This window comes from Pseudophryne corroboree, chromosome 11, assembly GCF_028390025.1.
Source record: "Pseudophryne corroboree isolate aPseCor3 chromosome 11, aPseCor3.hap2, whole genome shotgun sequence".
In the NCBI taxonomy this organism is placed as follows: domain Eukaryota; kingdom Metazoa; phylum Chordata; class Amphibia; order Anura; family Myobatrachidae; genus Pseudophryne; species Pseudophryne corroboree.
Window position 1 is genome coordinate 49200507 of NC_086454.1, and position 15396 is coordinate 49215902.

The 15396-nt window shown below is 41.3% G+C and overlaps 1 protein-coding gene across 1 annotated transcript; it reads left to right on the top strand.

Moving 5' to 3' along the window:
• Positions 1 to 518: 518 nt before the first annotated feature.
• Positions 519 to 12905, top strand: FGF3 (fibroblast growth factor 3). The gene is made up of 3 exons (XM_063946076.1): positions 519 to 1039; positions 3536 to 3639; positions 11695 to 12905. The coding sequence occupies exons 1-3, from the start codon at positions 766 to 768 to the stop codon at positions 12025 to 12027; spliced, it is 711 nt and encodes a 236-aa protein (XP_063802146.1). The 5' UTR covers positions 519 to 765; the 3' UTR covers positions 12028 to 12905.
• Positions 12906 to 15396: the final 2491 nt, after the last annotated feature.

The window sequence follows — 15396 nt, forward strand, 5'->3', positions numbered from 1 at the left end:
CTTCTCCATCATTCCACGTCTGCCCCCTTTTCATATGCGCCTTTCAAATGTGCATTTTTAAAAGTGATTTCTCCAGGTTGTGTCTTTGCAGCATCCATCATCCCTGGCTGTCACGTATTGTGATTTGGGGATTGATAGGAGCATGAACAGACCCCGGGGACCATTATCCTCTTAAAATCCCCAATGTATAATTTTCATATGCATAACTGTTCTTTTTCTGGATCTTTGAAAAGGCAGAGCTGGACACAGACCCTTCTGACGGGCTGCTGACTCTTTGTGATGTGGCTTTTCTTTCTTCTCCTTTTTTTTCTTCTCTTTGCACTGAACCACTGTAAGTAGTGCTGTGTAATTTTATCCAGCCTGCACTTCTAGTTCACACAAGACTGATACCTTGCCTGCCTCCTTTGTATCAATTGGTTGGGGATCTGTCTATTGTTGCAAGGGGAGGGGGGTTTTTATGTCAGTGCTGCTGAGCACCACTATTTCTTGTAAACTCATAAAATTTCAGCAGCGATTCTTCCACGTTGGGAGATGGTTAAACTCTGAGCACTGCTACTAATCCATGAACCTGTGGCATTGGATGACATCTATTTATTTAGAAGATCAAGACAAGGCAGATAAAAGGTCAGATAACGCTTCCAATGTTTTATGCATCACAGCAGTGTGACTTGCCACTTAGAGAGCTGCTAACAAGACTTCTTTAATGGGACCCCTTGTGACATTTGCTTCCTGCCTTCCAGCCTTCAGTATTTCGGCCATGCCACAATGGTTATAATTTGGATCTTGTTGCTCAGTTTTTTCGATCTTGGTCGGCAGGTATCCTGGGCTAAGGTTTTGTCCAGTACTGCTAAAGTGCCCTGTGCCAGTGGCAAACTGTGTGACCCCAGGCTGAGAAGAGATGCTGGTGGACGTGGTGGGGTATACGAACATCTCGGAGGAGCCCCTCGACACAGAAAGCTTTACTGCGCTACTAAGTATCACCTTCAGATCCATTTGAATGGAAAAATTAATGGAACCCTGGAGAAAAACAGCATCTTCAGTAAGTGCATTTACGGAACAGTCTGAGACCTGTTTGTATATTTTATGGCCCAGATATGAAGGTTGATCTATGTTTATTTTTGTATTTATTGGAATTGATATTTCTTTTGATAATTCAGTATTAGCAGCGTTTAGCAGAGACACTGACACAGCACTTGGATAAAGCTCTTTATGCTGTACATTATTTCATTTTCAGATTGGACATAAATACAGTAGGTAAAAACAGTGTTGCTTAGTTTCCTGTATAATGACAGACCATAGTTTCAGCCATCACAAAGTGTCCGTTCCTATATCTCTTTTATCTGTACGTCGTATTGTACCACCACTTTTAGTTCTCCATACATACACATCAATGAAACTGTTTTTTTTTTAAAACACTTAATATACTATTATACTGCTTGTTTGCCTTTACTCGTAGCCAGTCTAGACAAAGAAACAAATATTTTCCTTTATTAATAGAAAGAAATGTTAGAGTCCCTTTTTCATGTTGTCTCTTATTTCATCCGTAAGATGTAGGAATGAATGGGATGTGACTTTGTGCTGGTCTAGCATTATCTCTGTCTCTCTCACTGTGCTTTTCTCTGAACAGACCTGGAGGGTAAGAATGTACCTCCAGCCCTCAGCTGGTTCTCCCAACACTCCATTTGTTTAAGAGCTGATAAGCTGTTTTTAAATGAAAGGCAGTCATCACCGACAATAGCTTAGTCCGACAGGCTGTTACTAAATTTGCAGAGTTTTGTCCCGCTGTCTCGGTTCTCCTGAAAGGATCGTGTCAAACTGCTGGAAGGCTGGACAAATTCTCTGCAACCGGCCCGAGTCGTCACATTGCTGACTGTGGGCATTAAATAAGCTCTTTATCACCTCTCTATAGCTGGTCACATGGTTGCATATAAATATCAGACCATACAAGGGTGAGATCAAATTAGGCAACTACAATTTTAGTAGCTGCGGGGGAAATATAGTCAACCCACCTGTTTAGTGTGTCTAAATAGTTATAAATATTAAGCTCATGATTTGAATTGTGAAAATTTACATAGAAAAATCCCATTGGTTGCCTGTTTATAATGTGAAGCGCATATACTATAATCTGTATAATAAATAGCATAGTGTACCTTTACTTACTATGTCATATCATTACATAACTTAGTCTGCAACGATGGGAATGAATTTAATAAAACATGTAAATGGCATACAGGCCACTAATATCACCTGTAAACTATTTTATCACGTGGACCATTTAGATGCTATTATGAAAATAAAATATTGCCTTGTAATATAGCATGATGCATTAGATGTACATTATTTAATTTAAAATAACTATGTCATTTATTGCACAAGTTTTCTTTTTTTGCATTAAAGGGCAAAATGGACTAAAATACCCTTAAAGATATATTACCGCTGTCCTTATAAGATTACAGTATGTTCGGCAGTGGTGCCCAGAAATTACGCCACGCACTAATGTAAGGAAATACTTTAGAAACTGGAGAGTTAATCCATAAAACTAGATCAAGCTCCAGCTCAGCAAGACTGGATAACCCACACCAATCGATTCTCCACATTCGAACACGCTTTTTAAATAGCTGCGGCAATGCCATGATCCAGGCCCTGTAACAAATTACAAGGTGATCCCCCTAGGAGGCCTTGGAACAATGTACAAGACCCCTCTGGCACTGAATACGTTCAGCTTCTGGCTAAATCTCCTTATACTCAATAAAACAAATTAACTGTGCCGCCTATTTGTTGTAATGCATTATCCTAACATTTGGGATTTCCAAGATTAAATCTGACTCCTTTTGCCAATCGATCTAAGTGTGCCACTAATACGCTGCAAAATGTTGCATTTGTTTTTCTAATCCCCAAAAACTTTTAAAACGTTTATACTCTTCCTTTTGATGGCAAACAGAGATTAGACAACCTCAAAGGCTCTGGGAGGAGTAAGGAAAACAACTATTTCCTAAAAGGAAACTTGTCTTATGAAAAGCTTTTAAAGACATCTCTCGTGGTTATATGGACAATGGAATGAATGGTCATCCAGAATAAATATGATTGGACACTTATGTATGCACGCAAAAGAATTAAACTGGTATATTCATAACAACAAATAAAGTGATACATTTATATTCAAATGGGGGAATTAAAATGTTTGAAAAGTCGGTTGGGTGTCTGTTTTTTCCTGTCTATTAGATAGGAAAAAATAGACACCCAACTGACTTTTCAAACAATTGAATATTCCCCATAGAGTGTGTGCTAAAAGTGCAGTAAGGTCTCCATTAAAACACATTAGATACAAACCTATATTGGAAATGTATACTACGGTACAGTGCTTATTTTGTTATTTTCTATTACATAAATAATCCTTGACAAAAAAAAAAAATGTACATAGAAACATGTAAATTCCCATTGATGACAAGGGATAAAGAGAATGACAAACATGGGAACTTGCAGGAGGTTATGCTTCGGCAGAAGGGATTACATAATGTGTTTTGTTTATTTCAAGGTATTTTAGAAATAACTGCCGTGGATGTGGGAATTGTCGCCATCAAAGGATTGTTCTCTGGGAGATACCTGGCTATGAACAAAAGAGGGAGACTTTACGCCTCGGTGAGTACTCTGAAATGCACAAACACCTTTTAGTCCTCGAAGCTAAATCACAGGAACCCAAATCTTTACTTTTGCAACTGTAGCCATGCCTGCATCAGCATGTGTTTGTTTTACTTTGCAGTGGTACGAGGAAGCTTCAGATTGGCTCAGAACAGCCACAGTAATCCGTGGAAATCCACAAACAAACTGATACATTACACATGACAGAACTTCCTTAGGCAATAATGTGTGTCGTTTATTTTGCCATCATCGCAACCTGCAAAATACCCACACCATCTAAAGAACAGGAAAAACATATATCTGTTTTTAAATGTAACATTTCCTTTTCAACTATGAGACAAAGACATCAAACCGTGCTGCAATTACGTTTCTTATTAACGCGGTGAACACTTGGGAGGTAGTAAAGGAATGGTTTCCCATCAATCCAGCTTACTGAATGCAACATTGTTACTATTAGTAGTTGCCGGTTTTCAAAGCATGATTACAATGCCACGGAACCATGATGCCTGTTGGCTTATCACCCTCATTTGGTCACAAAACCACACATTAAAACAGGTTAGTGTACTTGGGACCCTCTCTGCCCTTACGAAACCTAGGAAGTAGCCTGGGTTGCCTTGTGGATGATGTGGTTTTGCTGATTCAGGGTAGGCAAGTATAGATCACATGTTTCAGGTTGTCCAAATTGTCTTAAGCATCACTGTATTGACACTGAGTGATACATTTACTAAAAAAACTTCTAAAAAGGTAATGTGGAGGTATTTCCTATAGCAACCAATCAGATTCTTGCTATCATTTTCTAGAAAGTACTAGATAGATTAGAGGTCGAACATAATTGGTTCCTATAAGCAACACCTCCACTCTTCCTTTTAAAAAATTTGAGTAAATCTACCCCTGATTGTAGAAGTATTTGAGAGAATTGCCTTTCTCACTATACGAAGACCAGATTAATGGTTGATGTATCAAACTGTTTTTACAGTTATTAATTATGTATTGTGGGATATATGTTCAAAATGGGTTCAGTATGAATAACCACCAGATGGGATGACCACCAGATGGGATGGGTTCAGTATGAATGACCTCGCGGGTGGCGTCAAAGCCTAAACACCCCACCAGCCCTAACCCGCCTGCTATAGCAGTCAGGGTTCCCCGCTGTCGGGATTCCGGCATCGGACTCCTGACCCTCTCGGGACTCTGGCGTTGGCATTCTGATGGGTGTCGGGATTCCGGCGGGAACCCGACAGCCGACATCTTAACTGCATCCCGTTCAAAAGATATTGCAGTAGATATCAGAGATATCCGCTTTGGTCCTTCAGTTATCACTCACAAATGTGATCCCCATAGGTTTCTATGGGAACTGCAAAAATGTTCACTGTATCAAGCTCCAAAAATCGGTATCCGTTCAGATGGTCGACCATGTTATGGTCAACAGTCATTAGGTCGACCACTATTGGTCGACATTGACATGGTCGACATGGACACATGGTCGACACGTGAAAGGTCGACACATGAAAAGGTCGACATGAGTTTTTTTACTTCTTTTCTTTTGGGGAACTTTTCCATACTTTACGATCCACGTGGACTACGATTGGAACGGTAATCTGTGCCGAGCGAAGCGGTAGCGAAGTGAAGGCACCATGCCCGAAGCATGGCAAGCGAAGCGAGCCATGCGAGGGGACACGGTGCACTAATTGGGGTTCCAAGTCACTTTACACAAAAAACAACACCCAAAAAAGTTAAAAAACGCATGTCGACCTTTTCATGTGTCGACCATTTTTTATGTGTCGACCATGTGTCCATGTCGACCATGTCAATGTCGACCAATAGTGGTCGACCTAATGACTGTCGAGCATAACATGGTCGACCATTCATACCGGAACCCCAAAAATCACAGCATTCTGAACCTTGCCTCCCAAAAGCTAATACCAGTTTTTAATGGCATTAGCCATTATAGCAGTCCACAATTTTTCAAAGCAGTTCCTTCAGGTGACTGCTCACTTACTTTGTTTTCTTAACAGGGAAGGGCTCTTAATAGAGCCAGCATCCCGGTAAGATATTTTTGATACATAATCCAGATAAAAAATATTTGTTATTGCCGTGACATGTGGAGAGAAGAAATTATGCCTACTGGGAGTAAAATGCAGCCAATGATATATCGGATCTCTATATATTAGATTCAACAAAATATTAAAAAAACATTTGCAGCAATAAAGGTGAACAAAATAACATGCATTGAAGACCTCCCACCTGCAGACACGATAATCCCAGAATCACAGAACAAAAGGCAAATAGCATTGATCAAACGCAGTCAACAAGTGGCAGATACCCTGCAATCATCAGTGGAATCTGCAACCAGTTTTCAAATCAAAGAAAAATAGAAAAAATATTTCCTTTAAATGGCCAATTGTAATCAAGGGTATTTCTGAATGAATGCCACATGAGCACCATACTCCAAACAAACACTGCCCATGTCACTTAAGTCTGAAAGAAATCTCTACTTATATCAGCTTTAGCAACCTTCGTTTCAAAAAAATGCTTCCGGTTAGATGGCTCAGAATTTATACATAATATAGAAGCTGATTCAAACCAATAATCTAACACACACCAAGCTTTAAAGGGCTTACATTTGGTCAGTATTTACATTTTGTGCCCAAAAACTAAAATTTCATATTGCTGCATTTCACAGCAATAAGAAATATGTAGTGTTCCAGGCAGTGGCGGAACTTGTGAGTAGTGGGCCCAGGTGCAAAAATATAATTTGGGCCCCTCTACTACATCCCAACCTAAATTCACAATAGCCCTCATTCCGAGTTGATCGCTCGATAGCTGCTTTTAGCAGCAGTGCACACGCTAGGCCGCCGCCCTCTGGGAGTGTATCTTAGCTTAGCAGAATAGCGAACGAAAGGTTAGCAGTACTGCTCGTAAAAATTTTCATGCAGTTTCTGAGCAGCTCCAGACCTACTCCTAGATTGCGATCATCTCAGTCAGTTTAGTTCCTGCTTTGACGTCACAAACATGCCCTGCGTTCGGCCAGCCACTCCCCCGTTTCCCCAGGCACGCCTGCGTTTTTACCTGACACGCCTGCGTTTTTTAGCACACTCCAGGAAAACGGTCAGTTACCACCCAGAAACGTCCCTTTCCTGTCAATCACTCACCGATCAACAGAGCAACAGAAAAGCGTTGTTCGCCCTTGTGTAAAACTGCATAGTTTTGTGTGAAAGTACTTCGCGTGTGCGTACTGCGGCCCGTACGCATCCGCAGAAATGCCGCTTTTTCACTTAATCGCCGCGGTGCGAACGAAAGCAGCTAGCGATCAACTCGGAATGAGGGCCAATATGTCATATGGCAATGGGTGACAGGGGGAGGCAGTGGGAGACAGGGAGAGGCAGTGAGGGAAAGGGGTGCAAGCACAATGTCCCGCACGGTGCAGGGAACAGGAGCCATGTACCTTGGTAGGGGCAGGAACACAGTTGTCTCTGCTCTGTCTATGACAGGGCCCCCACCCTTTGTGCTTTCCTCAGTTTGGCAGTGCCAGTTACATTGATTGTGAGCTGCCTTTAATTCACAGACAGAAGTGAATCAAACAAAATGTACAGCTGTCTGCTAATTAGAATGAGTGGCTGTTATCATCAGCGCTGACAGGTGGCAGGACTCCTCTATCTGTGCAGCACACACAAGGTCAGCCCCGCCTCCCTAAGGTAAGGGTCAGCTCCCTCAGGCAGCGGGGCTCACTCTGCTCTCTGCATTGGGCCATTTATCCGACATTGTTCAAAATGGTCTGTGGGGGGCCAGGGGATAACTCATTGCTGGTCTTTGCAGCAGTGGGCCCCTTAGTTGTCAAGGGCCCCCGTGCAATGCACCTGCTGCACCAATGGTAGTTCCGCCCCTGACTAGCTCAGATAAGGGTGTATATAAAGAGATAGTTTTAACTATCACTTCACTTCTGGGTTCTGACGCCTCTGTTTTGCTGTGCCTTGCCATGCAGATGCAGAAAAAGTAATGACCGGACAGAGGAGAGAAGACCACATTTATCTTAGTCAACGTTACATAGAAACATAGAATTTGATGGCAGATAACAACCCTGTGGCCCATCTATTCTGCAATAAACACATGTACACACACACACACATACACACACACAAGCGCGCACACACTAGGGTTCATTTGTTTTTGTTGAGAGCCAATTTATCTACTAGTATATTTTTAGATTGTGGAAGGAAACTGGAGTACTCGGAGGAAACCCACGCAAGCACAGGGAGAATATACAAACTCCACACAGTTAGGACCATGGTGGGACTAAAACCCATGATCTCAGTGCTGGGGCAATTATGCTATCCAGTGCGCCATTCTCTGCATAAGGGCAGGTCATCTGATGCCATTGGGCATTAACTATCAGGGCAAAGCTATGAAAGGTGTTTGGAGCTTGGTTGATTGCGTCGGGATCCGGTCTCTAGGTCGACAGTAACTAGGTCGACACTATCTAGGTCGACCACTATTGGTCGACAGTAACTAGGTCGACAGGGTTTCTAGGTCGACCAGGGTCTCTAGGTCAACATGTTCTAGGTCGACAGGTCAAAAGGTCGACATCAGTTTTTCACGATTTTTTTCTTTTTTTTAACGTTTTTATACTTAACGATCCACCTGGAGTACAATTGGGAACGGTAACCTGCCCGAAGCCGCGAGCCATGCGAGGGGACACGGTGCACTAATTGGGGTTCCTGGTCACTGTACGAAGAAAACGACACAAACCCCCCATAAAAAACGACCTTTTGACCTGTCGACCTGGAACATGTTGACCTAGAGACCCTGTTGACCAAGCATCCCTGTTGACCTAGACACTGTCGACCTAGTTACTATCTACCTTCCATACCACACCCGATTGGGTCATACCTGTACAACGGGTTAGGAATGATATGCCGGCAATCAGGATGCTTGCGGTCAGAAGACCGATTGTGGCATCCCAATAGTGAGAATGCCGACACGGCAGAGATAAGTATACTTACTGTACCTTCCCCCATTGCCCCCGTAACCCTCTCTTTCTGCAGCCTAAGCCTAATCTCCCCCCCCCCCCCCCCCCCCCCCTTCAGTTAACCCGTCCACAGCACCCGTCAAACCCTTGTTTGGGATCTTGGCGGGTTCGATTCTGGCGCCGGAATTGTAATCCTTGTCGGGTTGCCGGCGTCGGCATTCCAAGCAGCATCGGGTTTCCGGCGTCAGTATTTCAACTGCCGCGATCCTGACCGTATCCTCATACAACAGTCACCATTAAGAATAATGGAGACTGCAGGATTGTACATTAAGTAGCTGAATATAGGAAATATATCTATCTACCCTAATGAAACAAGCCCTTAAATATATTATTCATGTAGGGAAACAATGAGTATTTTTAATTTGTTTAATTCACCACAAAAACAATAGGACTATTGGGGCAGGTCAGAGAGGGCATTTATCTGTGCCTCCAGATTAACTGGAACTTACTGCGTAACTTAGATATTCTTATACATTATTAATAATGATTTATATATATGTTCTTCATTTTATTATATGCAACGTGTGGCTTTAGTTACAACTGGTGCAATTAATAGTTCGGGACCTGTCTGTACTGGACATCACTGCTGGTTTGATGGCACTGTAGAGCAGTGGCTTGTATTGATGATGGGAACTGTGGTGTAAAAGAAGCTATGGGAAAGCGGACACTGCTTCCCATTAGTGACAATAAAGCCCGTCGCATAGAGATGACATGTAAACAGAAGGCATGACATGCATGGCAATCCATTGTAAAGTCTAAAGATTACTCAAACTGATGGTGGGCAAGATTGTTTAGTTACCTTATCTATGTATTAAATTGAGGTAACAAGAGCTGTTGATAAAATCAGGATTCAGTTTCTTATCTGCTTCTGTATGTTGAAGAAAGCCTTACATTGAGGACTTTAGGAAATAAACATGCTACCATGTCCTCATTCGTCCATCACATAAGGCAGAGTGAGGTTTCACACTTGCATTATTGCCAAATTATGGGTCCTCAATAGGTATCCGGTCTTTAGGTCGACACTCATTAGGCCGACCACTATTGGTCGACATACATTAGGTTGACGTGGTCACTGGTCAACATGGCAAATGTCAACACATGAAAATGTCGACATTAGGTTTTCTTGAAATATTTTTTTTTACTTTTTCATACTTTACGATCCACGTGGACTACGGTTGGGAATAGTAACCTATGCTGAGCACAGCAGTAGCAAAGCGAGGCACCTTGCCCGAAGTATGGCGAGCGAAACGAGCCATGCGAGGGGACACGGTGCACTAATTGGGTTCCCAGTCACTTTACGAAGAAAACGACACCATTTTTTTTATAATAAACTCATGTCGACCTTGTTCATATCGACCTAATGAGTGTGTTAACCTATTTCAGGTGTCAACCTAGTCACTGTCAACCAATAGTGGTCGACCTAGTTACTGTTGACCCAACGAACCAAACCTCCTGAATATATTCATGTGCCCCAGATGATGAAATTGAATAAAAATGCAAACTTCTGAATTGTATGTTAGATATATTTCAGGAAAGAAACCCAGGTAGATTTAAGAAAACAAATGGAACATATAGCAGAGGTAGTCCCCATATTTAAAAAGGGAATTAAAACCCATCCCTGCAACTATAGACTGGTAAGTTTGACATCTATAGTGTGGAAAATACTGGAAAGTATATTAAGGGATAGTATACTAGAGTACTTAGATACCTCCAAGGTTATTAATAAGCACCAACATGTTTTTTTCAAGGCTGATCATATCAAACTAACTTAATAAGCTTCTACGAAAATGTGAGCGATAATATTGATCAGGGTAAAGCAGCGGATGTGGTCTCTTTGGACTTTGCTAAGGCCTTTGACAAAGTCCCACATAAGAGATTAATTTTCAAATTGAGAGAGCTTGGGGTGGGAAACACTATTTGTACTTGGGTAAGTAATTGGCTGTACAACAGAAAACATCGAGTGGTGATTAATGGCATGTTTTCTGAATGGGCCTCAGTGCTTAGTGGAATACCGCAGGGTTCAGTACTCGGGCCATTGCTGTTTAACATATTCATTAATGACCTAGGCGTGGGCCTAGAAAGCACAATGTCAATTTTCGCAGACGATACAAAACTGTGTTGAGTAATTAATTCAGACAAGGATGCTGAGTCTCTACGGAATGATTTATCCAGACTGGAAGTCTGGGCAGACAAATGGAGAATGAGGTTCAATATAGAAAAATGTAAAGTTATGCACTTTGGGACTAAGAACAATCGGGCAGCCTATAAATTAAATGGGGAAAATGTAGGTATAATGGTAGTTGAAAAAGATTTTAGAGTGCTCATCGATAATAGACTTAGTAGCAGTACGCAATGTCAAAATGCAGCAACAAAAACAAATAATGTGTTAGCATGCATAAAACAGGGAATGGAGACAAGGGATGAGAGTGTAATCCTGCCACTGTATAAATCATTGGTACGTCCACACCTGGAATATTGTGTACAGTTCTGGGCACACTATAATAAAGATATCTTGGAACTCGAAAGGGTTCAGAGGAGAGCCACCAAACTGGATAAGGAGTTAGAGGCACTGAATTATGAGGATAGACCTACAAGGTTAGATATGTTTACACTGGAAATGAGGCGGCTGAGAGGGGACATTATTAGTATTAATAAATACATTAAGGGACAATACAAGGACTTATCAGACGATCTGTTTATCCAAAAAATGCTACCCAGGACACCCCCTTAGGTTAGAAGAAAAAAAAATCATACACAACGGAGGAAAGGGTTCTTCACAGTAATAGCAGTAAGGATTTGGAATTCTCTACCAGAGGAAGTAGTAATGGTGGACTCACTAAATAAGTTCAAAAATGGATTAGATAAATTCCTAACTGATAGAAATATCCAAGGTTACAGCATCTAAGTGATATATCATTTTATAATACAGGTTGAACTCGATGGACATTTTTTTTTTTTTTTAACCTCACCAACAATGTAACTTTGTAACTATGGATGCAGTATTAATATGCTTTTCTTTTTTTTTCCAGGAAAACTACAATCCGGAATGTGAGTTTGTGGAGAGGATTCATGAACTTGGTTATAATACATATGCTTCCCGTTTACATAGGACAGTTCCAAATGGGGCTGGTGCAAAACATAAGGCCGGTGCGGAAAGACTCTGGTATTTATCAATCAATGGAAAAGGACGACCTAGGAGAGGCTTCAAGACAAGAAGAACTCAAAAATCCTCCCTTTTCTTACCAAGAGTACTGGACAACAAAGACCATGACGTAGTGAAGCTATTTCACACAAACATAAAGTACAGAGAAAGCATTCTAAAACCACAAAAAAACAATGGGAGACACAGGAGAGAGCATTGAGTAGACTAGCACTATGACGGAAAGTTGTCCTAACATCTAAAACTCTACTCACTTACAAGGAGCCTGTGCCCGTGACCTTGGACAGCTGTTAGATTTGTAGAGCATTTTCTGGATTACCTCATGGTTACGGCTGTTTATTTCAGTGGTCTCTACAAGGTACACGGATACTTAATAATTTATTCTGGTGTTTCTGGACATGAAAGATCCATCAATGGACAATGGCCGGTTTGACTACTCTCAGTTACTGTTTCCAGATTGCACTAGCCAGTGCCTAGCCTAACGAATGCGTCTGATTGTGACTGTACTCTGCCTTCATCCAGTTGAGCAACCATGTTCAATCCTGGCAGCTAGTACAAGTGTACCTATTGTCTAAAAGCATTTATTTCATGAGATGAACCAATATTTAATCCATCAATACACTCGAAATAATCGGCAGAGGCATTCATGTGTTATGCCTCAGCGATGTCACAGATAGGCTGTATCCTCGTAATTATTGTCTCATCTTGCGAAATAGGTGCTTCCATTGTATGGGGACAATAGGTACACGTTAAATGCTGTTACTGTATTCCTCAGTATTTCTTCTCCTATCTAATATTGACATTACACTGTAAAGCCATTAGCTGGACTGTTGTTTGGTCTACCTCACATTCCATTAGGTGACTGTATATGTTTATTGTTTTATGGCCCTATTAAGCTAATAAGCAGCTGCAGAAGGGGTTTCCTGTAAAATACTAACATTAGACCTCGGAGTTATGTATTAAGGGTTGTACAGGAGGGCAAGTATTAAAAACATATATATATTTATTAATATTGATTAAGTGGAATCATTCAACATATTTGTGCAAGAACAGTGTTTATCATTATTTATAATGTGAAAACTGGAATTCACACAATTTACCTGCCGGATATTAGGCAACGACATTAAACATAAAACCCCTTAAAACATTATTATATTGTTATCAATAGTTATGTGTACTTAGGTGTAAGGGACACCAAATGGGAAAATCATTGTTTATAAGAGGTAGACTATGGGGGATATTCAATTACAGTCGGATCCTCTCCGACGGAGGGGATCCAACAATTCAGTATTCAATAGCGGGCCTTTTCCCCTCCCATTCCAATCATTAATTTCCACCCTCTCTTGTGGGCGAAAATAAATGGTCGAAAATGGACCGTTTTCGACCACAGTGGGGTAGAAAACACACGGATGAGCAGAGATTCCGGTGGAAAAACTGCACTTCATTTGAATATTGAAGTGTCGGAAAGAGTCGGAAAGTTCTGATTAGCATCTTTCCGCCCTGTTGGAACTTCCGACTGTAATTGAATATCCCCCTTTGGGGAAAATTTACTAAAACTTCTAAAGCAGGTAATAAAGAAATGATAGACAGCATCCGATTGGTAGCTATGGGCAACATCAGCATTTCTCTGCTTTAGAAGCTTTAGTAAATTTACCCCATAGTCTACCTCTTATAAACAACTATTTTTCCATGTCTCTATTACCTTTCAGAAAATGATGGACAGCATCTGATGGTTGCTATGGGCAAAATCACCAATTCTCTGTTTTAGAAGCTTTAGTAAATATACCCCTATGTATTTGACAAATACCATCATTCCAATGTAATTATATTGCTCACTTTTTTTAACCATAGAAGAGCTATTACCGGATGTAAGAGTATTATGCTACAATTTGATACTTTTCCCAAGTGTATGAAGTCTCCAATAACTATACCACTCCTGAAATAGCTGAGATATATATATATATATATATATATATACATTTAAATAATTATTTTTTTAAATAAAGACTCAGAAATATAATATGACTAGTGGGCAGAACGTCGAGGTGCGGCTGTGCGCACCTGAACGGAGCAACAATTGAATTGCTCCATTGGGCTCCATCAAGTGGTCGCCGGTGCGCAAAACACTTTAATACTTCCATAGAGGTGAAGAGCAGCGTTAGCCTTTATTAGGGTGTAGTAGGGTATGCCGGCGGCCGGGCTCCTGGCGGCCAGCATACCGGCGCCGGAATCCCGACTGCCCTGCATACCCACAGCTGGGCGAGCGCAAATAAGCCCCTTGCGGGCTCGCTGTGCTCACCACGCTGCGGGCACGGTGGCGCACTACAAGCGCCACGCTATCTATTCTCCCTCCACGGGGGTTATGGACCCCCAAGAGGGAGAAAAGGTGTCAGTATGCCGGCTGTCAGGATTCCAGCGCCGGTATAGTGTGCGCCGGGATCCCGACAGCCGCAATCTGAAGACCACCCCTTTTATTATATAGGATGTTGCTGAGAAATAAAGTAACACATATAGCTGTTATTAAAGGCTATTAAAAAAAAATATTATAAAAACTTACAAGCTTAAATAGAAAATAATCCTAGCAACTCAGTTAAAAATATTATCTTTTATCAAGAAGAAAATCTCACATTGATCAGCAAACCCTGACACGTGACCCTCATTACTGGTTTCTGCTGTGAGTCAAGTTTCCTATAAGAGCCTCCATGAAGGTCAAGTTACATTTTCAGTAAACACAGTCCCGAGCATTTTATTTAAAGCTAAATCATGATTATTTTTTTTAAGACACTGCAACAGCTCTTATATAATAAATCTTAGCAGAGGAGTGAATTTACAAACATCTCAATGAAAGGGAAGGCTCCTAATTGTTTTTATTCGACTACCCGTACCAAAGTCGTCATGTAAGAGTTAAAATAAACGCAGGGCAACAAGCATGGGAACCATAGTGAAGTCACTGCGTCCTGTTACACGGAATGTTAATAAATACTTCCAGCAAAGCTGCAATTTGCCCTCTAATTCTCTATAACAACTTCCTTTCCGTCTCCTAAATTTCCATCGGTGCAACATTTCATTACAGTATATCCCTTTTTTATGGGTTTTTTGAACTATTCAATATATAGCAAGTTCAAGTGCTGTTTCTGGTAAGGAAAGACTAAAGAGTATATAGTGGTAGATGGAACAGCTGATAGTATCATTAGCAGAACTTGGGACCTTAGGCTGCACATATCTCTTGGTTTTGCCCGTGATGAATAAAATGCAGGTCCTGCAACTTCACAGCTGTGCTCGGGATCCGGCATTTATTTCTTCTTGGGATAAGAAAGATATAGTTTGGCCCCTGTCTCAGGAGACCATTCACATTAGTGTCTGAGAGGCTTGTACACTGCGGCCACCATGAAGACATTAATCAGACTCTTACTCTAAGGAAAAATGTGAATTCATGCTAGATGTTCACTCTTGCCATTTATATACCACTTGCATACAGAAAAATTGAGGCATTTCCAGAGTATATGTTAAGGGCCCCATACACTACAACGATATGTCTGAGGCTGAAGTCGGAGGCGATTTCCCTTGAACT

Bases quoted from the DNA above. Each gene is read 5' to 3' on its own strand.
- FGF3 (XM_063946076.1), top strand. From the start codon at position 766: ATGGTTATAATTTGGATCTTGTTGCTCAGTTTTTTCGATCTTGGTCGG. The intron at 1,040-3,535 runs GTAAGTGCATTT...GTTTATTTCAAG, and splicing joins GGAGAAAAACAGCATCTTCA to GTATTTTAGAAATAACTGCC. The intron at 3,640-11,694 runs GTGAGTACTCTG...TTTTTTTTCCAG, and splicing joins GAGGGAGACTTTACGCCTCG to GAAAACTACAATCCGGAATG.